This window comes from Heterocephalus glaber, unplaced genomic scaffold, assembly GCF_053883595.1.
Source record: "Heterocephalus glaber isolate CG9 unplaced genomic scaffold, H.glaber_assembly_v1.0 deba00001724, whole genome shotgun sequence".
NCBI classification, from domain to species: Eukaryota; Metazoa; Chordata; class Mammalia; order Rodentia; family Bathyergidae; genus Heterocephalus; species Heterocephalus glaber.
Window position 1 is genome coordinate 6,516,220 of NW_028258435.1, and position 23,492 is coordinate 6,539,711.

General features: G+C 47.9%; 1 protein-coding gene across 3 annotated transcripts in view; it reads right to left on the minus strand.

Moving 5' to 3' along the window:
• Eipr1 (EARP complex and GARP complex interacting protein 1) overlaps positions 1-23,492 on the minus strand; it is a 91,116-nt gene that overhangs the window by 13,393 nt on the left and 54,231 nt on the right. For all 3 annotated transcript variants that reach the window (XM_087199619.1, XM_021247223.2, XM_004868337.4), the window contains 2 exons: positions 13,637-13,793; positions 334-433 (listed from right to left, as the gene is read on the minus strand). In XM_087199619.1, the coding sequence (XP_087055745.1) occupies positions 334-433; positions 13,637-13,752 (216 nt within the window). In that variant the 5' untranslated portion in view covers positions 13,753-13,793. The remainder of the gene's footprint in view (positions 1-333; positions 434-13,636; positions 13,794-23,492) is intronic.

A 23,492-nucleotide genomic window follows, 5' to 3' on the forward strand; every position in this document is an offset into this window, starting at 1 on the left:
CTGGGCAACATAGCAACTTAGTGAGACCCTGTCTCAAAATAAAAATAATAAAAAGGGCTGTGGATGCAGCTCAGTGCAAGAGCCCTAAGTCCAATCCCCAGTGCTGGAAAAAAAACATCATTAAAAGGACAGTAGACTTCTGAGCGAGAAAAGCCCCTTGGATAACCCAGGGTCGAGTGGAGCTATCAGCTAGGCCTGTGTAGTATCTCACAGGGCTCCCTACTTTTGTGGGGGACCTGTAAACATATGCAAATCGAGAACTATGTTCTGCATTTCACCCCAAGGTCCAATTCCAAAAGCAACCCCCCCAGTCCCTGCCAATGCTCTGCTTACCACGGCCTGGTTAGAGCTTTCCTGGAGGTCCCAGAGCAGGATGTGGTTATCGGCCAGAGAAATGACTTTCTTCCCATCTCCCATTGGCTCCCACGTGACACTGAGAGGAACAGAAATGCCAAGGATCAACAGGGACATGGTCCAGAGTCGCTGCAAGTACTTGCCGACCTGCCTCTGAGAGCCCAATGACCGCCACTGCAGATTGAGCTGTGACCCCCAAATTCTCATGCCGAAGCCCTGCCCCCAGGGGGACAGTGTCTGGGAGGCGGCAGCACCTTGATGGGCAGAAAGCTGAGTGAGAAGGGGTCATGAAACCCACACTAGCACCAGGCTGCCCTCCCTGTGACCAGGGGCACATTTCCTTCTGCTGGCACCAACTTAAGCCGGTCTACAGCCCAGTCCATCCCAGTGATACAGTGCATGGTGAACAGTTAGACAGAGGCTGGAAGTCCTGTCACCTCCAGGGTAAGAGCCAGAAGACAGGATGCGTCTGTTAACATAAGAGAGCAGGTCTCAGAGGGCCAGAGGGCCGGCACTCACAACACCACCAGGATATTTGTCCACACCCATAGCCACGTGGCTCCATAAAGGGAGGGGAGCCTTGGACAATCGCTGGACTACAACTTGAGTAGGCGAGCAGCCAGCCGACACCTAGCGACACTGGCCTTTAGAAAGCTGGGAGACAGAGAGTAATGCACACCGTGGATTTAGGAGTGTCGGGTCAGGGAGCCCCAAGCCTCTGCCTCAGCAGACGGTGCAGGAGATGGGATTTGGACAGGACAGGGGCAGGGAGTGTCCTCAGTACCTTCCTCTCATTCCACGGGTGGCGTGGGAAAACAGAGAAAGCCCATGTTTTTATATCTCCAGGATGCCACTGCCTCAGCTCACTGGGGAGACAGTGGGCACTCTCCCTAAGAGTCAGTGTGGGCTCAGTGTGGGACTGGGAGGCAGAAAAAGCCAAGTCACAGGCCGGGGAAGCCTGGAGCTGGTTCACAGGAGACCAGACCAGGGCTTGGAGAGTCTCGGCATGACAGCACAGCAGCCAGCACATTCGGCCAAGTGGCGGGAAATGTCAAAAACAGAAACAAAAATGGGATAGGAGGCAAAAAACAGGGACAGTTCGAACATTGTGACAGCAAAAGAATTCCGTGCCTGAGGCTTTGAGGGGGTCCAAGTCTGGGGGTGCATCTGCAGAGACCAGTGGAAGGCTGCACATGCTGGATTCTCATCCCAGTGCAGATTGCATGCAACCACTTCTGCTGGGCCCAGGGCCACCCAGGGTGAATGCAGCAGCAGCCAACAGGCCATGATTTGGGGAATGTCGGCCCATCAGCTGAGCCTGCCCAGAGGCTACACGTGGTAGAGGCTTGGTGGACAGCCCGCATGCTCTCGCACTGCCACTCCCAAGGGGGAACACATAAGACCCTAGTCCATGCCGGTAGCCTTGCACTAGCACTGTCTACAACCAGTGAGGGGAGAAGCCCAGCTCCAGATGGCCCAGCAGCCCCCGCAGTGAACAGAGGCCGGGGAGGGGTGGTGCTGAATAAAACCAAACTCCACATGTCCGCTTCTATCAGGCGGCACCCAACAACAGAAGTCCAGGATAAATCATCATCCCCAGCATAAACACTCTCATGAGGAGGGATACAAGACCTGGTTTTACTGTGTGTGTGTGTGTGTGTGTGTGTGTGTGTGTGTGTGTGAGTGTGTGTGTGTGTTGCTTTCCCACATCAACGGTTGTTCCATAGAATTTTCTAACTTTGGAGTTTCATGAATTTGATTCAATCTCCCTCTCTAGTCTCTTACTTTCCATTATATTATATAAAATATTCCCATCCCTTCTCCTGTCATATAGCCTCACATCTCTCCTTCCTCCTCATTTCTTATATATAAATACCATTAATGCCTATTTTATGTTTTGTTTTCTTTTTTGGCCTATCTTACATTATTGCCCTCCTTTCCTTTTACTGGGTAGGTAGAGTAGTAGAGGACGTTCAAAGTAAGTTTTAAGTTATACATCCATGTACTTGGTCCTTAAGATGTGGACATTACTGGTAGCTAATGCTCTCCTCAAAAAGTCCTGCTAGGGTTTGAACCTAGGATTCTGCAAAGGGCTGAGTAAGTGCTTTCGCCCTGAGACATACCCATAAAGGGAGAGTCCCTTACTAAAGAGACCTTAACTAAGACATCCATGTCAACTGATCTGCAAACCTTGACACAAAAACCATAAGAATCATGAGGAAATAAAGCAACAAAATGGCCCCCAAAATTGGAAATTCCCATAAAACTGGTTCCACAGATATCAAAGTGGACACAATCCCAAAGAATTTTAAAACCATAATTAAAATGAACTCTGGGATCAAAGATGATACAAAAGAGCACCCAAATGAATCAATTATTAAAATGATCAATGAACCCACAGAAGACAGAGATAAGTAGCAGATGAATTAAGAAAGACAATGCAGGATACGAAAGGCCACTCCAGCAAAGAGACAGAGGATCTGAAAGAGAACATAAACAGAAATCCTGGAAATAAAAACCTCAAATAGTCCAATAAAAACCTCAATTGAAAATTTCAGTAGGGGGCTAGATGAATCAGAAAAAAGAATATCAAAGCTTGAAGACAAGGTAGATGTACCAAAACATTCAGTAATAATAAAGAAAAAACTAAGAATGAATGATAAGAGCATTCCGGAGCTCCTGGATGATTATATGAAAGAACAAATTTATGACTCATTGGCCTCAAAGAGGGTGAAGAAATACAGGCTAATGAATATTCACTGAAATTATACCAAAGAAATTCCAAAATCTGGGGTTGGGGTGGATATCCCAGGTAATAGATGCATTTAGAATTCCAAACAGACGTGACAGAAAAGAACCTCTCCACAACATATCAGTCAAAATGCCAAAAATTCAGAAGAAAGAAAGAATATTAACACCTGCTAAAGAGAAATACTGAATCACATATCTGATGTGGAAAAACCCAACAGAATAACAGCAGATTTCTCAACAGAAACTCTAAAAAGCTCAGAGATGCTTAGAATGAGGTACTTCAAATCCAACCTAGATTATTATATCTAGGTTATTCTTCAAAACAGAAAAAGAAATAAAGACCGTCCAAGATAAGAAATCCACCACTAACCCAGCACTGTAGAAAGTACTCAAGGGAATAGGAAACATGAAGGAGAAGACAATCATAACCACAAGACCAAGGGAAAGAATAAATCTCATTGGGAGAGCAGATAAACAAATGAAAATCATGACTGAATTAAACACTAATAATACAGTAAAATGACAGGAATTAATATATACATTTCAATAATCACAGTTAATGTAAATGGTCTTTTGTTTTTGGTACTAGGGATCAAACTCGGGACCCTGCACTTGCGAGGCAGCCAGCAGAACCACCAAGCTAAATCTCCCGCCCATAAATAGTCTTAATTCCCCAATTAAAAGACACAGACTGGCAGATTAGACTAAAAGAAAAAAAAAAAAAAACAAGACCTAACTATATTTTACCTACAAGAAATACACTTCAGTGAAAAAGACATAAACAGACTGAAAGTAAAAAGCAGGAAAATGATTCTCCAAGTTGCTGGAGCCCAAAAGCAAGCAGGAATAGCTATAGCTATATTTGACAAAATAGACCTCAAACTAAAATTAGAAGGGACAAATAAGGCCACTATAGATTGTTAAAAGACACAATTCACCAAGAAGAGGTGTCAACTGTAAATACAGCAATAGCCTGGTTCACAAATGATTCTGTTTGTGAACAATTTGGTTTGCAAACGGAAGCATTCAGCAAAATTTTGCTTCCATTTGCAAACTCCACATAGGTGACTAACAGAACCATGGCCATCTTCCCCAGAATCATGGAACAAATCAAGTTCATGAACCAAGGTACCACTGTATACACCTAATGTAGGCACACTTGATTTCATAAAACAAATACTACTTGCATAAAGGGCTAGAAAAACCCCAACAATTACACTGGGTGACTTTGGTAACTGTCAGAGATACCACTGGGTCTGTACTTGGTGCCGTGTTCCAGGGCACCTGGGAAGCTTGGCAAGAAGACATGTCCCAGTGTCCCCAGGGCAGTGGGCAGCATGGCCAATGGTAAGGGCAGGCACTACATTCCAGGTACAATGCAGCCTTCAATGACAGAGTGTTTCACCTCAAATGCCAGTGGGGGATCGAACTCTGGACCTTGTGGAGTTTTCTGGGAGAGGCTCTTCCTCAGGTCTGCCCTGGGTCCTGAATCACAATGCCTTCTAGAGTGCCTGCTTTCCACTGGTGGCCTTCTGCCCAGCCAAGAGTCCCCTGATGTCCCCCAAGGTCTGACAGCATCCTCAGGCTCCGGGTCTTGGCCAGCGAGGCTGTCATCTGTGTTGCTCTCAGGCTATACAGTGGGAGCCCTCCACACGCTCAGCCTCTGCAGATGCACACACAGTGCTGTGCCAGGAACACCAGGCTGGGGCCTTGGATCAGGACTCCAGGCTGCGCAGGCCCACGAGGCTGGCCTGTGAGCACCATGAGGAAGGTATGCCTCGAGGACGGGTTTCCTGCTGCACAAAGGATGTGCTGGAGAAGGGAGTGGATGCTGAACCAACTGTAGCCATGAACCAAGGCGGCCTCTGTCACATCTGAGAGGACTCACAGCTGTGAATTTAGAGTGCAAAGGAACTTGCCCTTTGCATGCTACAGGTGTTGATCTTGCCACATCATCTAGGTGATCCACAGATTCCAAGAGCAGAGAAGGGAAGTAAAAACCTAGGTACTAATATTAGTTATGGCACTAACAGTTTGCTAACTTGCCTTTAAAAAACTAGATTAAGGAGGGCCAAGGATTTAGCTCAATGGTTTCGCCATGTGCTGCGCAAGCACAAGGACCCAAGTTCGATCCCTGGTACCAAAAAAGAAAAAAACCTAGATTAAGGAAAAAGCAATCATCTTGGGAAGCATGAGAGTGCTCAAGGATTTTTCCCTCTAGGATTAGTCTAAATGAGGTTTAAAGACCCTGGCAGGAGAGAGACTGCATATGTTCTCAAAGGAAAAGTTATGAAGACCATCAGAGATAACCACAAGAGTCAGCATTTCCAACAAGAGACACATCGCAACCACACGCTGCTGCCCACACCCATAGGGCCCAGGAAGATAAGAGGTAACAGAGTCCAGCACTGTGGAGCCCCTGATGACAGGTGCCTTCAGACCTCAACATGATCAGCCGATCCGGGCTGGTTTACTAATTAAAATCTACAAGAAAAAGAAACACAACCTCCCCACACCCACACATACATGGATGCACAGCAAGTGGAGTAAATGAAAGGGGCCATCACACAAGAAAGACCATGAGACAGAGTGTCCAAGCAAGGACAGAATGCCTGAGTTCACCTTCTTCAGAAACCCACGGTTCTCGCAGCGCACCTGCAGAAGCAGGCGTCTAAGGCCTGCACACTGTGTCCCTTCTGACACAGCCGGGGAGTGGGTGACCGGCTTCCTGCCCCACCTGGACAGGGTCTTCACTGTCAAGTGTCCCCCTCCCTCCTCCCATGTTCTCACATTGCAAGTCCTTGGGGAGCGCTTTCCCATCTGTTAATACCAACATACACATTCGCATCAGTAACGAGCAGATGAGGTCCCTGTTCTCCTGGAGGTGACATAAAGAGGGCCATGTCTGTAAGGAGCTTCTGCAGGGCTGTACTGACAATGATGTGCGTGACATTCTAGGGAGGCTAAGTGCTGAGTAAAACCACTGTGGGGAGAACTCTTTTATTGTGCATATGCTTCCTTCTTTATCTGAAAGTAGCTGTTGTTATTTTATAGGTAGCAATCCCTACCCTAACTGCTCTTTGCCATGTACCTTGCAATAGCTGGAGTATGCAAAGTGCAATAAAAACAGAAATTCTATTTTATCACAGATCATCCCCATGAAACCACTGCCATAAACATGAGACAATAACCTAGGATTTCTGCCATCCTTCCTACTCCAAACTAAGTAGTTTATTTCTTTGTTCGTAAAAACCACCCACTTTTCTGCTTTATCACACCCTACTAGTGTATTCGAGAGGATATAAAACAATGCTAACAAGTCAAGAACAAAGTAGCAAGCACTTAATATAAGCTTGCTGCACCCCTTCGTAATCGTGGAAGAAAAGCCCAAGAAAACAACTATTTTTTTAATACACCCAAATAACTCAGATAGCTGACCTGTTCTGAGTTCATCATAGGAGCTACAATGGTTCTGCTTTGGAAGGATCCGTGCTGATGAAACAAAATATACCCCCTTTTCAAGTCTCTGGTTCCAAAATGAAGGAGTCCCCATATAAGGCTTCAGCACCTGGAGTGAGGACAGCTCCGGGGACACAAATTCTCAAGTCCAAAATAAAAGTTAAATTCACATCATTTGCATAAGCTGCCTGCTTCCCAAGGACATGCAAGATGGGGAGTGTGGGCACCAAGACACCCAAACCCAGCACGGTGCCCAACCCTAAAGAGTGGGTGTCCCCACCCTACTGCACACCTGGCGGTGGCCACAAACTGCCAAATACAAAGAAAACAAAGACTTGTGAATTAAGCCAACTGCATTTCAACTTTTCAAGTTTATTATTGGACCAACAAAAGGAAAATATTAAGAACATATCTAAATGATAGTGATTAAGTCATCATTTGGTACCTAATTCTGAAAAACCCTTTAAAGAAAGAATGTAATTATTTCCCTGGCCCACAAATCTCCCTGGACATACAGATTTGGCAATCTGATTCATTTCTTCCTGCTGAAAAATTCACAATAAGCACACAACCAGCTTTTCACAAGTGCTACATGGACTGGAAAAGGAGTCTTCAAGAGTCACACCATGAAGTCAACATTCCCAGTTTGATCAGTCTGCCGACGCACGAGCTCTTCATGCCTTTACATATGGAATGCATCCGGTGACAAGTTCTCGTTGATCCAGCGCCTGGAAATGCTCCTGACTGACAAGCATGTAACTGTTGACAGCAGGTGACTTGGCTATTAAAAGTCTGTTTATCCTGACACTTCACAAGGAAAAACTTCTAACTCCATCAATGAGATCCATCCCTTTTCAGCCCGACAGGAAGCTGGGCATGAGGGGCAAGGTGTTGTCAAACGTGTTCCTCTTCAGTGGGGTCTACGGTCACCAGGTGATGCCCATAGCACGTGTGGAGGGCGGCACAGAGATAGGCACCAAGCTGTGAGGACTTCTGGGCAAGCAGAGGCCACAGGGTGACCTCCACTCCTCAGCAACAGCTTTGGTGGCAAGTCCAGGGTCTCAGCATGGGGTCCTTGGAGAGAACAGATGCAGCAGGACTCCATGCTGCAGCCTCAGGCCTGGACCTTCTTCCAGAGGAAGCTGGAGAAGCACAGCCAGGCTCTGAAGGGCATTTCAGACCCACTCAAAGCCCTGACACACTAACACCCAGAGACTCCAACCCCACAGCTCCGCTCCAGGGCCACCACTGCCTGGCACCACGGTGCCATGCCCAGTCTTAGCAGGTGTCCTCTCAAGACTGTGGTTGGGGACCGCACGCCTACGTGATGGCCACCTGGCTTCCGAGGACATTTTCACAAAGCCCCAAAAAACCTGAAATAATACATTTTATCTAAAGTCTGAAGTGTTTTGGTCTTTTCTTCTCTTTCTTCTGCTTCTCTCCTCCACCAGCCCCTGCTTTTGAATGGCAGAGGAAAAGTCAACCAGTTTAGAATTCTGGATTAGGGCATGTTCAGGTTGAAATTTTTTAAATTATTTGAACCTCAAGTTTAAATAACCACAAAACAAACTTTAAAAACTTGAGTCTCTGTGAAAGAGACTACTTGCTTCATAAAAGAGGTCCCGGGCTGCTCATTCTGCTTGTAAGGATGCAGGAGAAGGTGCTGTCTATGACACAGGGAGAGGGGCCCCGGAGGAGTGGCTTTTCCAAATCAGACCCCGGATCTGAGGGCCTTGAGCCTGGACTTCCAGCCTCCTGGACCAACAGGAATGCATTCTGTCATTTAAAAGCTTCCTGGACTCTGATATGTTCCTACATCTGCCTGAATGGACAGCTTCTAATCTCTTCCACCGGATACCATGGTGAATCTCCTCACTTAACGTGTTCTGGGAAATGCCCTCCATGTTTATAAGAGGATTGCCTGAAGTACACTTTTGAACCACATTATTTAATAGAAACTTCAGCTCAAATCTTAAGGAGAACGTGAATTTCTCTCTGATATAATTAGCTATACTTTCTGCACTGTGTGTCCAGAGTTTTGTACTTTGAATCTTCCTGGCATAAGTTAGCTGCCTGTACACTGAGTTTTACTCTCATCATGGTCCCCTTTCTGATATTTGATTTTGGTAACATTTATATGGGGCCTGGGAAACTTTGACATCCATACCTACTTCACAATGGAGACTACACAAACTTCAGAGAAGGCACTTTTTTTTGGTACCACGGATCGAACTCGGGACCTTGCACTTGTGAGGCAGGCAGCAGAACCACTAGGCTAAATCCTCGGGCCAAAGAAGCCATTTTTATGGCATCTTATAATACCCCATGGTTGATCTTTTCTTGCACAAATTAAGGGATGTTAGGCAAACCCCCAGGCTTCTTTTGAAACTTAATGGACAAGGTCAACACTGTGCCCAGGGAAATGACTTCCGGGTGCAAGTTTGAAAATCTTAAACCCCTGGGATGGGAGTGTAGATCAGTGGTGAGAGTGTTTGCCTGGCATGTGCAGGGCTGAGTATGCCTAGCATAAAGTAAAATAAAATGAACCTGAGTACACCTGACACCTCGGGACAGCTGGGTCACATAAAACCAGCACACATCCTACCAAACTTGGTGATACTGTCCTAACGATGATACTGTCATAATCCCGGGCAATCCCCCATTCTCGATGCAGTATGGCTACAATGTAGGGCCCATGACAGCTTCAAACATAGTTCCTTCTCCTCAGAGATGATGCCAGGGCTAACTGCCAGTTCACTCTGTCATTCTTAACCTGAGCCAATTTCTTCTCTTCTGTCATACTGAACTGAAAACAAACAAACAAACAAAAAACTGACAAGAATTTAGGCCAAATCCTTTGTTGTTGTTTTTCTGGACAAAATAGCTCCTGTCTGGTGGCCCACGTGCACCGCTCTCTTCTCTGCCCTCCCCGATGTCAACACCGCCATCCGTGACCTTTTCCTTCTCCTAATAACCATCTGATCACATGGGCCAGCCTTCCCAGGCGGGCCCTGCCCACACCACCTGGCTGGCATTTCACGGTGATATTTACTCCATCTGTACAGGAGGGGTGTCCTCCCTGTCCTCGCTCTGAGAGCAGAGGTGGGTCTGCCACTAAGCAGTGCTACAGCCTACAGAACACACAAAAAACACGCGGTGCATGGCACATGGCAGGCTTGACTCCATCCACAGAGGACACCTGGATCCGGGTGGTGGGAGCTAGGGGTACACTGCAGTCACTGGCTTCAGTTTTCCTCTCATCCTTCAAAAGCTTCTGATTGCTGATTTTAGTAATTTCTCCTTCAGAGAAGATTTCCATCATCTGAGAAACAACGCGGTAAGTGCAACTGCTCTTGATACCCCACTTGGGGAGTGGTGCCCAACACGTGTGTGTGTGTGTGTGTGTGTGTGTGTCTATTGTCTGACTGCTTCCGCTCCCCTATGGGGAGCACTTGCCTGCAGGTAAGCTGCAGGGTCCCTGAACAGCTGGATGCCTCTTGATCAGCAGAAGGTGATGGAGAACCACAAAATCACCCTGTTGCAGCTAATCAGCCATTAAACCCACAGCGATGAGGGTGCTTTGCAGTGCACACTCTTGGGAAATAATTACCTCCTTCCCCTCTCACCAGCAGAGCTCCAGGAAACCTCCCTGTATCAGGGATCCCGGAGCTGGTGGTGTAAACATCAGCTGGGCAGATGCGAAGTGCCAGGAAGCAGCAGGGAACGGGGAGGGTCTGCAGTTGGCTCCATATGAATAGGTCCACTCCACATATGAAAAACTGCATTAGCTATCAGTTTCATCACTGACTTAGGAGAAACCTCATTCTTTGCAGATGAATAACCACATATAACAAAAAAGAGACTTTCCTCATCTATTCCTGGAAGGTGAAGAAGTGCAATCAACTGTAAGTGCGACCTCACTCTTCAGCAGTGATAATGTGGAATTTTACTAATCCTGCATCCTACATCCATAGTGCTCTGTGTTTCAGGCTGTGCAAGATAGACAATGGCCAAAGCATCCCAAAACATGTGGAAGCATCACCCAGGGCCCAGTCCAGATCCTCCCTAGGAGCTGCCTGTGCTCACTGACCTCTGAGGGATGCCAGTTCTCCGAGCGGGACCCTTGGCGCCCGTGTCTCAGTTGTGTAGGCAGCTGCCTCAGCAGTGGAAGCCTAAGCGCTATTCACTTTGATGCAAGGGGAGCGTGGAAGGAGGGTCTGCCATTTATCTCTGAGTGGCAAGGAGAGGCCAGGCATCAGCTAATTTAGAGCTGGAAGGACTGTCAGTGACCCCAGGATCGCCTCACTCACGGGAGGAAGGGGGCCCAGAGGGAGAGCTTGACCGGGCAGTGGCCGTGGAGCTGAAGTCAAAAGGCAGGACTGCACCTTGGATGCATGGCCACTCCCAGAGCAACAACAAACAGACCGAGGGGCAAATTAAACATGGGGAGGGCAAGCTAGAAAACAAGGAAGCTTATTACCTTCCAAAAGAGCAACTGCCCCACAAAGCACCACTGGTTTATATTCACCTTCCCAAAACACCGAGAGGATGCTAGGACGTTCTGCAAAACTGCTCGGATGAAGGAAAGCTTACACTCCCAGCCAGGGAAACAACCTTCTGGTCACAAATGAAGACAGGGACAACCGCTTCTGCACCTTTGACTGGGAAGCCACTAGGTGCTTCTGGAGTTAGGGGCCAGACTCCCCTACCACAAACCACAACCCTCCACGGAGAAGTGGGTCAGCCCAGCGCTGCTGTTCGTCTCCTGGGACTGAAGGACGGTGGTAAAGCACGCAAAGCCCCTGGAAAGGGGTCTGGCTGCGAGTGAGCACTCAACAAATCCCACTTCTGTGCCATGCATTGTCCTTGGTCTGAAGGTGCAGCCTTGAACCTCAGCAAGTCTGAACTTGGAGCCCACAGGGAACATGGGCAGAAAGGACACCCTGAAGGGAGACATAACCAGGTAGGTAAATGATGGAAAGTCTGGGGCAGGGGGGAGCCCGCCACCGCCTTGGGTGCTGTCCATCCCACATGATGAGGTTCACAAGGGCGCCTGAGTCACAGGACTTTCCAAACAGGAGCTAAGGGCGGTGGGAGGGGCTAGCCCCACTGTGCATTCTGTGAGAGGGCCGAAAGGGACAACAGATCCTGCAGTGGCCCTGGGCACAGGTGCCTTGACACAGGCCCCCAGGGCTCACACTGAGACAGCGGAGAGGAGACTGAAGAATGGGGAGTCCTGTGACATTCCTGGACACACCCTTCCGGCAGCAGTGTTGTTCAGGAAATGCCCCCCTCCCCCAGCTTCCTCAGCATTGGCTCTTAAGCCAAACAGGAAGCGCACATGCAGAGCCCCCTCCAATCACACTGCATTCCAAATCAACCAGTATGCTTCACTTCTTGTCTAACATTAAAACTCTGATACCACTGAAGAGTTAATAGATGACATAGGACAACGCTGAAGCTGTGAGGACTTCAGCACTACAGCGGACAGCACACAGGTGTGACACACCAATGCCAGTAAAGACACCTCCAAACAGCTCCCCTGGCACGGGAATGTGTTCAGACAGCACAATGTGGCACCTCAGCCTAGCATCAGTCCCTACGCATGAGTCCTGCCCTTCCAGATGCGCACAAGAGAGCACTTGCATGGGGCAGGAAGTGGGGTCTGATGACTCCTCATCCCCAGGCAGCACAGAGCCTTCTCCACACTCACCTTTCTCTGCCTCCACTCATGGCTCAGGTCTCCGTTCTCGTGTTCTCCCAGAGGGACCACTGCCCCGCCTGAGGCTCACACGTCTGCTCCCGCCATGCCACTGTGCCTCCAGGAACACATGTGCACACTGGTGCACAGCCTGCTTGCTGGGGGACACGGCCACTGTTTGAAGTGTGGGGCTCTTGCAGGAGCTGGGTGGTGGCAGCGGAGTGACAGTGCCCAGGTGGCAGCGCCAGGCTTCAGGACCTGTCTGCCTCCCTCACTCCACAAGGTGGTGTGACTTCAATACTCAGAGCAGCTCTGTCAGACACATGAACCCTAGCCAGGCAGAGGCACAACCAGCACCAAAACAAAGCCCAGCCGCAGCCTGCCGAGCCTCAGACCACCCATATGCGGCACTGCTTTGTCTCCACTGCAAGGCCCAACCAGCACCAAAACAAAGCCCCAGCCTGATGCCTGCAGCCTGCCGAGCCTCAGACCACCCATGTGCGGCACTGCTTTGTCTCCACTGCAAGGCCCAACCAGCACCAAAACAAAGCCCCAGCCTGATGCCTGCAGCCTGCCGAGCCTCAGACCACCCATGTGCGGCACTGCTTTGTCTCCACTGCAAGGCCCAACCAGCACCAAAACAAAGCCCCAGCCTGATGCCTGCAGCCTGCCGAGCCTCAGACCACCCATGTGGGGCACTGCTTTGTCTCCACTGCAAGGCCCAACCCCGCATGGGGACCTGGACCAGACAGAGCCCAGCTCTGCCCTCCTGGGGGAACCTTCTTTGTTTACTCTGTGTCGCCCCTGGAGACAGTGACTGCTTGAGGATGGGTCCCCCGACTCTCACCCTGGTGTCCCTGGGGCCGGCAGAGTGTGTGCAACAGGTGCCTAATAAGTATCTGCTGGATTAAGATGTTAATTGGTAACGCTGATAGTCACAGAACTGACCATACAGAGGAGAAGAGTCCTCTCTCTCTCTTCCAATCAAGGGTCACTGTGGTAAGTAAACAATGACAGGCACTGCTGTAAACACCCGAGTGTTCTGTCTGTACAGTCCCTTCCTGTGAAGGCCCCGGGTCTGACCGGGTGGTGACACAGCCAACCTCCAACCACACAGGCAGCTGCTGGCTGAGGAGCCACATCTCCCAACCCTTGGTGTGACACCCACTGGTGAGGGTGAGACACGGAGGGCTCAGGACACCGCACGCCAGGCGCACTGCACAGAGGCCTCAGGAAGGAGCAGTGACAGCCTCCGACCTGAAGTCCCACTATGGCACCTGCATGGTGCCTGGCTGTGTCACTCTTCTGTCAGGTGCCTGGGCAGCACTGATTTAGACTGGGAGGGAAGGACAGGATCGGGCGGTTTCCTACCAGGCCACGTTGCCAGGGGCCGCACTCCCAAGTTGACACAGCAGCTCCAGGGTCTGCGTGGTGCTGGCCGAGTCGTCAGGGGACTCGTGGCCAACGGACTCCAGCTCCTCGGGCATCCTCCACACGGCCGCACATGCCAGGACACGGCTGTCGGGAGCTGAGCAACAGAAAGAGTGTCAGCAGGGCAGCAGGGACAGCGCCTGACAAGCACAGGGCTGCACAAAGGGGACATCTGCCCCCAGGACCAACACCACAGCCTGGGAGCATGGTCGGCCCAGCAGGGCTGCCACACAGAACGGGCACTGCCAGGCCAGCATCCAAGAGCCCACCTGCTCCTTGTCTCAAAACCACCATTCAGTTGCAAAAGAAAATGTTTTTTTTCAAAGTTGATGTCCTCCCATCTTTCAGCAGTTCTTCAAAAACAGGAGCAAAATGGAGGGCGAAGGCAGCCCCCAACCACCAGCTGGCATCTGAGGTGCCATTAAATGGGTCTCTGCCCGAAGCATTATGGGGTTGTTGGAAGCAGGTGTCAACATGGGAGAAGCCTGGAAATGCATTCAGAAATGCTGTCGGCAGCATCAATCTACCTCAGTTTACCTAATGGGATGCAAGTCTGGGCCAGAGGTACTGCTGGCTGAAGCCCACAAGGACCCTCGGCACCAACCCTGCCCAGTCTCGGCTCTGGCCCAGAGCCCTGATGTGGTTTCCTGCAGGTGGTCTGAGGGTCCGGGCATCCCAGGAAAGCCACCATGTGGATGAAGTGACTGAACTCACATAGGAAGGACAAGAACGTGCAAGCTCCAGGCAGACCCTCGCTATGACAGAGCTTTAAAAACTGAGGTTTAGGACTAGAGATGCAGCTCAGCGTAGAGGGCCTGCCTAGCAGTGTGTGGCCCTGAGTTGGACCCCCAGCACCCAGTACCCACCCCCCCCACCCAGGGGCTCTAAAACATCAGACTTAACATTAAATTCATATCTAAACTCCCTTCAAAATTTGCATTCCATTTAGTTTTAAATTGCAAATGTGCTAAACACCTTCCTTCTTCCCCTTTAAAGGAGACCCTAATGAACAGGTTTCAAAATTAAATCATCAATGTGCTCTCAAATGAAGAATAGAACATATCCTTTTTTATTTTTGATAAAATTGCCCAGAGCAGCTTCAAACTTGTGATCCTCCAGCCTCAGCCTCCTGAGAACCTGAGATTACAGGAGTGCACCACCCCTGGCATAACAGACCCTGTATTGTGTTAAAGGAAGAAAAAAACACTTCATGAGGATTATTTCCTACACAGGAAGTAAAAAAAAGGCACATACAGCATTATAAAAATGAGGACCCTACATTGCATTTGAAAATACACCACTTGTTATTAACTATTATGGCCCTTCAATCCAAGTGTTGATTTACTGAACCACAAAACAGCCTGGGCACAATGACCCAGTACCTAGCTCCATGCGTGTTATTATTATTACCATCACTAACCATGCTCAGATAATAGTAGAAGGGTTAGGATTTCAGTCAAGGTTTTCTGATTCCAAATTCCATGTTCATTTCACATATTTTATTGCATCTAAAAAAAATGGGATTTTGACTTAAAGAACCATACATACATATCACTTATCTATATTCCCCAAAACCTTGATTTGTGAACATACTTCATTTCAGAAACATACTTGTAATCCAAAGCACTTGTATATCAAAGTGAATTTCCCCATAAGAAATAACAGAAACTCAGATGATTCATTCCACAACTCCAAAATATTCATATTAAAATGATTATAATACAGTAATATAATATAAGTAATAAAGAAAAATAAACAAATTAACCTGCACTTACCTTTGAAAACCTTGTGGCTGGTGTGAGGGAGACAAGAGGGAGGAGAGCTATTGTGCAGGGCGACTTTCACTGTCACTAATGGAATCACTGCTGTCTATTGGCTCCATGGAATCTTTTCCTTCCCACACAACTTTAACAAGGAACCAGTGCAGTGATACTTGCTTTTACCTCCTTTTGAGGATTTTGTAGAAATGAGACATTGCATTGTCATTAAACAGATTCATCACTCGCACTGCTACAGCCTTCTTCAGGTAGTGCTTCTCTACAAAATTTTCACTGTTTTGCACATTTTATACATCTCTCTAATCTCATTTGAAGTGAGGATTCCTTTCCCTTTTTCTCTCCCCTGCAGATAAGATCTCCTCCATAACCTCTTGCTGTTGGGAGATGATCACGCACAATATCACAAACAGAGAGAGAGAAAGGGGGGGGGGACCATTGTCTCAGTTGTGATCATGTGACATTTGGCAGCACATACCACTCATACTGCAATGTGCTCGCTTCCACAGCACATATACTACTCATATTGCAGGACATCACTCATTTATCAAATTAAAATGTATTAGAAGCCTTTGCTTGCAGAACACTCATGGAACAAGTTACTCGCAATCCAAGGTTTTACTGTATGTATCAATATTTCAGTTAACACCTCTACTTTTAACTATGAACTGTAGTACACAATGACTTCTGTCTACATGCGAATTAATTTTTGGCTGAAGTTTCCAGTCACATAGCCTTTCAGGAAGCCCATGAGCTAGCTATAAGCATGTACTAATAAAAAAATAAAACTGCACAGAACTCAAAAACAAAACAAAAAAATAAGAACAGAAAAAAAATTTCGTGGGTATTGAGTGAGTTCAAAGTCCCTTGCTGAAAATCTAAACATGAGAAGTCACCTTCAGGGGTCAGAAAGTTGCCTGCAGTAAGAGACATCTGCCAACACCAGGGACCTGAGAGAAGAACACAGCAGCGAAACTGGCTCAATAAAGAGTAAACTTCCAGCCCAAGGACTATGGGAGGTGTAATCAGTAATCTCCAAAGCCGCAGGAGCAGATGAGATTTAAGGTAAACAGCACCAAGAAACACAGGAGGTTTGCCCATGGAGACACACAAATTGTTTCTGACGTTCCGAGGATTTCCACAGCTGTCCGAACTAGAACAGAGCATTCAAAGAGTGTTCAATGCACTTTCAGCAGGCAGCAAAGAAACTAAAGTGTTCTGAGGAGGGAACACCGATCTTTAGAAGGAAAACACTGTAATGGCCAGGGAGGCATTTATCTTTCATCTCTGTCTTGAACTCTATCCTGAGATTAGGTCCTAGAATATAACTACCTGTGCTGAATTAATATTACAATGAGTAGGAGCCCCTAGGGGGCAGGGTCCAAGGCCCCTGCTGTAACCAACACAAGCCAAGACACACAACCAAGGCAACAGCACAAAGCACAGGCTCTGTTTAAAACAAGCACGCATGCGAAGGACAGTGCCACAGCCACCCCATACACGCTGACTCGAGAGTCACAGCCATGGGACAGCAGGGTTCGGAATAACGCAGAAGTCACGCTGAATGAACTCGGCCTCTCCATTTTACTAATGAGAAAACTGAGGCCCACCGAAGTTAACTGACTTTTCCAAGTGCACACGGCTCATTAGCACAAGAGTCAGGAATGAAATGAGGCCTCCTGACTCCTTAACAGGCCACTGCTTTGAAGGAGAGAATACCAAGCTGAATCTTTAAGGCCAATTTGACGCCTCTGTCTATTTTTTTATATGGAACACGAGAGCTAACAGCACTTAATGAGATAAAAAGATAATCAGGGCCACATGAATGGAAGAGGCATACTTGAGGGGCCAATGGTACACAAGGAGTGCGCTTGCTAGAAGGGATTATGGAGTCAAAAGGTTTAGGAATTCAAAGGAGATTAGAGCCTTTGTGAGCCTGAATAGCAGCTGCAGTCAGCTTGCTAAAGGGCTAACAATGCCCTGGCTGGGGACATAATCTGATCCCCAGCTGGAGGAGGAGGAGGCATCCATGGCTGTACAACATAATGAGCACATTAGGAACCAACCAGAGAGCTATTTTTAGAGATTGCAGTCACCTCCCTGCATCTGGCAGCAGGCAAAGCAGGTGAACGAGAGGTAGAATCTAGCTCCTCCAGGCAATCACCTGATACAGGTATAGCTGGGTGGACAGCAGGCTGCCTGAGGATGTGTGCCTAAAAATACTTCCCCCACACTGGCCTTTGAAAAGCTCCAGGGACAGCATCATGTGTCGATGACACAGCCCAGAGTGCAGGAAACAGAGCTGACTGCTAGGAGGACACACAGTGATGGACAGCTGGGAATGGCAGCAGGTCTGTTACCCTGTCAGCCCTACAGGCAGTGGCCAGGGAGCTCAGCCTTTCTGGGAGGCTCCTAGGGGGACAGCAAGAATCCTGATTCTGCTCTCAGTAAAAGGGCTGACCAGTAAGCAGAGGAGCCAGAGATGGTGCATGAAAAACCAAGTGTCACTTCATCTAACCCAGAAAAGCCAGGGTCTGGGTAGAGTGCTGACCTGAGGGACCACAAGACAGTCACAGCTCTCGCCTGAGATGGTCCAGTTCGCAGGATATAGAACCACCCAGATCCCAAACACTGCCAATCCCTGTGCACAAAACGAGTGTCACAGCAGAACAGGGTGTGGCGCTGGCAGATCCCTCACATGGGACTGCTCCATGGTCTGCAGAGCCAGGCACATTGGGAAGGACCCAAAGGAAGCCAGGGATTTCCCTTCACTAAGGAAACACGTCAACGGCAGCCTGGAGAACAAGGACCACCATCAGTCTTGAAAGATGCTGGGCAATGACTTTTGTCCCAGCCTCATCCACCCTGGTGGGCTGTATCGCTGCCCAGGCTGGTGGAGAGCAGCAGTGGGTTGGCACACCTTCCACAGGGTGGGCACTACTACATGGGCCCCAGTTACCCACACAGGGGCTGATCTGGGCAGGGCTGTTCACCACGTCGGTCTGCAAGGTCACTGGCAGCTGCTCACCATCACCTGGAGCAGCCGGGTCCACATTCACCACTCCACACAGGCCCACGCCACTTCTCGGGAAGGCCCCAGTCTGTCCAGGGGTCAGGGTGGCACTACCTACTGACCAGCAGTGGCCTGCTGCATGCTCTGTGACACTCATAAGCTGAGCATGGCTTTGCATTTTTAAAGAGATGAGAAAGGACACGAAGAAAAATGTGAGAAAGAGGTCACGTGGCCCACAAAGCCTTCGGTGTGCCTCTCTGCCCTCCACAGCCCATCTGTGCCTGTAAGCAACTTACTACCTTCCAACTCCAGCCTACCTAACAGGCTCTCTTGTGTACCCTGCAGAACCCCCCGGCGACCCTGCTGCAGAAGGACAGGGCCTGTGCCCTTGGGAGAGGCACTAACACTAGAGAGACTAACACTGGGGGAGGAGGCGGACCCTCGGTGTCCCTGGGTCCTACTGAGCTAGCCTGGCTGTAGCCTTTCCTTAGGCCCCTGCCCATGGAAATGGTGCCCACAGCATCTGCCACCAGAGCGCCCCAGCTCGGCACTCCCTCCCTCGGTGCCCCTGAGGGCCTGCCATGCCGACAGCAGTGCACTAGCAGAGTGGCCACTGGGGAACCTGTGCCGCCCAGGACATGAATGGCCGTTTCCCACTGTGCACATCCCGGGTGTCTCTCTCCTCCCTCCCTCAGCCCTGGGCCCAGGCGAGCCTTTCCTTCCGAGGTCACTCTCCTACCGTAGCTGGTGACTCTACACTAAACTTCCCATTCAGCCTGCTGTCTGGACCCCACCCCACCCAGCCTGCATGGATGAGCAGCACCCTAAGGAGTGAGTGCCACCTGGGCCTGGAGAACTTGGGCGCCAGAGCCTTCGAAGCCAAGGAGAACAGGAGGACTGTGCTGAGCAAGCCCGTAGGGACCTCAGCCCTGTCTCAGCACACCTGGGCAGGCTGGGGCACCTCTGCCACTAGGAGGCTGACTTCCAGTGGTCTTTGGGGCCTGGAAGCACCATTTGCCCCTCTGTGATTCCATCCAGTGACCTTCAAGGCTGACAATTCTACATGAGATCTAGTAGCACTCAGCATCTCCTCTGGTACCTGCCGAGCCAGGCCAACCCTGGCCACCCCAAGGGGAGAATCCCAGGCCAGACTCTGGGGTCTTGGAGCCAAGCAATGCCCTCTCTGCACACAACTGTTTTCCTGTCCCTCAGCCCTGCCTGGGTGGAGACTGCATCAGGGGATGGGTGTGGGCTGGGTCACCCATCAAGCCACAGTCATTGTCACTAAACATAATCCTTAGTCTTTCTGGACACAGTCAAATTCCCCTTCCCCTGCTGCCTCCATCCAGGGCAGGGAGTTTCTTCCTATGTGACTTCAGTGTCCCCATTTATCCCTGCCTTCCCAATTCCAGGGAGAAGACCTAGTTTCTGAAATAGCTGCTATGGTCTCTTGACCCTGAGGGAAAAGCCCACCTGGACAGTAGAAGGGACAGTGAACTTTCAGTGACAAAGGGCATTTGAAGAGTAGCTGTGCTGCCTGAGATGGCACGAGACTTCCAGGGGAAAATGCAACTGGGCAGTTTGACATTTGCATTTGAAGCCCGGGGATGGAACGGAACATCTGAGATTATTTTTCTCTCATAGTAGGTTTGCTAACATTTCCTTTCATTTGTCAACTGAATAGACTCAAGGACTTCTGATTCTGGCAATAACAACAAGAACAACAAAGTCACACCTTGTACAAAATCTTAGATACAGTTCAAAGACAGAGCTGTGCCTTCAGGAAAGCAAAGAAGACAACCAGGAGTGAAAAAGCAAAGCCATTTTGAAACCAAACTGATAAAATGAGGTTGTCCTCTGCTAAGAATACAAGACTACAGATAGAACAGTGATATAGTTTAGATCTAAAATGTTCCCCAAAGTCTCATGTGTTTGGAAGTGAGGCATTGTAGAGAGGCTGGCCAATGGGGATGTTGCCTAGAAAGGGGTGTTCTTGTCCCCAGCTCCTCCCTTCTGTCTCTGCTTCCAGTCTCCCATGGGGTGACCAGCTTCCCTCCACCAGCCCTTCCACCGTGATGTTTCTGCCCTGAGCCAGGCAACCATGGGCTGAATCCCCCCAAAACATGAGTCAAGTTAAACCGCTCCTTCTTTAAGGTGTATATGTCTGGTAATTAGTCCCAGTGATGGAAAGTAACCAACACAAACAAGAAATTAAACTCTAAGGCCACAGAATGTAGAAAGTTGGAGCGGAGGCTTCTATAAAAATCTCAGCTCCTAAAAATCTACAGTCCTGGAGTAAAGGAACGGGCTAGAAAAAAAGATCACCCTCCAGCTGGTGCAGGGAAATATCAAGAACAAGTTGCTTATCTCAGCTATGGAAGCCTCCGTGTCCTACCCTGAGACTCTGTGGCCTGTATGTATCCTTACAAAGATTTGGGTTCGAATTCACAATGCTAATGTCCAAGAACCCTAAGCCAACAATTTAGGGTTAAGAAAGCCTTTGGGTTTTGGAAGCCTCCTGTGTTCCCAGAATGCACCCAAAGCCAGCCCCTTAGGAGACCACAGGTCCAGAGCAACCTAAGAGAAGCTTGTGATAAAAATCACGAATCAACCTGGGACCCGGGTGAGAACTGACCAAGAAAACAAGAGACAGAAGTCGTACTCAAAGGACATTAGATATCAAAACCTTTTTAAACACGAAAAGCTAGAAGCAAAAAATAAGAGCAAGCAACAAGACTACCAGAATTTACCAGGAATTTTTTTTTTTTTGGTACCGGGGATCAAACTCAGGACCTTGAGCTTCCGAGCCAGACACAGTGCCACTGAGCTAAATCCCCAGCCCTACCAGGAATATTTTTAAAAGAACTGAATGAAGTACCTAGAAATAAAGATTACAATCACTGAAAGTAAAATCTCAGTTGGCAGTGGAAGAGCAGATGAGAAAAAGGTGGTACGAATTACGACAAGGAGAGAGAACAAGGTGGAGGAGAGCGGTAGTTGCCAGGCTTTGACAAGGGTGCACAGGGAAGAAGGGACATGGGATGTGTTCTCTCTCTCTTAAGGAATAACGCCTGAGAATTGTCCAGAACTGAAGAAAAATGAAATGTGCAAATTCTCAGAGTCAGGAAGCAGGACTATTCCCAAGCAAGATAATTAAAAATAAATCTATCCCTGGGTCCTCTGGAGCCAAAAGACAGAACACCAAAGACAGGCAGAATGCAGGAGGCCCCAGAGTGCTGATCGGGTCTGGCAGCTGTCTCCAGAGGGACAGAGACACAGGAACACACCAAATACCAAACTTAAGAGTTGTTCCAGAAATACAAGTGTAAGGGTTGAGGACTTTGCTCAGAGGCACTGTGCTCATCCAGCATGCCTGAGGCCCTGGGTTCAATTCCCAGCATTATAAGAAATACAGGTGTTTTCAGATAGACCAAACCAAGATGGTTTCCCTCCAAAAGACCCCTTCCCCAAGGAAGGACACACTCAGAAAGGAGGACCTCAGAAAGAAAACCTCATAAAGGTGAGAAAAAACAAACAGCAAAAAAATCTAGAAAATATGCAAATAAGTATGATATTAATGATACTACTAAATAATATTTAATTTTGAGATTAATAAAAGGATAAAGGTATAAGTTTAAAACAAGCCAACAAAATATCCAAGATGGGACTGAGAGGAAATAGACTTAAAGATTCTCTTAGTCCTTTAAAGAACCTCTTAGGTTTTTACATTGTTGGAAAGAAAGGATACTAGATACTTAATTTCAGGTGTTATGTTAAATACAAATACTAAAACTTTAACCGTTGAAAGTAGAAAAAGGACACAAACTTCTTTAACAGTAAAGGGAGGAAATGAAACAAGACACAGGATTCAAAAGAACTAAGAAAGAACAAACTAAAACAAAACAAAAAAACAAGCACACAAACAAAACTCCACAAAAAGTAGGAGAAAATATTCCAACTAGATCAGTAATCACAATAATAGTCATGAACTAAAGGATCAGCTGTCAGGCTGGATTTCAAGAAATCAGCAAAACACTGTTTTCAGGAGATACCCTTAAAACTTAAGGACACAAAGAACAGAAGACACACTGAATAATAAAGGTGACTTTACCATATTAACATCAATTAAAATAGATTTTTTTAAGACAAAAGGAGGAAAGGTCACTACTTAATGATAATAACACAAGTTTCAATTCACCAGAAAGAGCTCTTAATAAAATCATACCAAAGTATAAAAGCAAAAGTTGACAGATCAAGTAAAAATAGAGAAATCTAAATTATAGTGGGAGACTTTAAAACGCTTCTCTCCAAATGTGAGAGCCAATGGGAGCAAAAAAAGTTTTAAAAGAGTGAAGAAAATTGTTTTCTGAATTATTCTCATGCATAGAAGAAACACATAAAAATTAACCATATAATAGAACACAAAAACATCTCAACATAAAATAATCATATTTTCCTTCACTGATGTCCCAACCATGAAAAAAAAGACTGCACATCAAAGAAAAAAGAAATTTGAAAACTATCAAAAGAGATCATCACAAGAATGTGTCTTAGTGTGAAGGCACATACACTGCTAAGTAAAAATCGGGCAGGACACATACCATGCTCACATTGTACTGATGGAAACTGTCCAACTACCCAAAGCCATGGGCTGGGATGAGGTCACCCCTGCACCCCAGGAGCATGCCCCACCCCCTGCCGGTAAAGCCAGAGGGCAGCGGAACTCCAGCTCCCACCAAAGCCTTTATACCCCCAGCATCTACCTGTGCCGCTGTCTCCAGCCAAATCAACACTCAAGACAGTCTCAAAACGACAGGCAGGCAATGACAGGACCCTACTAAAGTGAAGAAACCACTCTATTTCTTAGGCATTACTCTTATGTAAGAAATACATTTTCAAGATAAATGTACTCCATTTTATTAAATTGCCATTTAGAGTGAAAATTGATCAAAATCATATTGTTCATTTCCTTCTTGTTGCAAATAGTATACATGAGATTTTCTTTTTC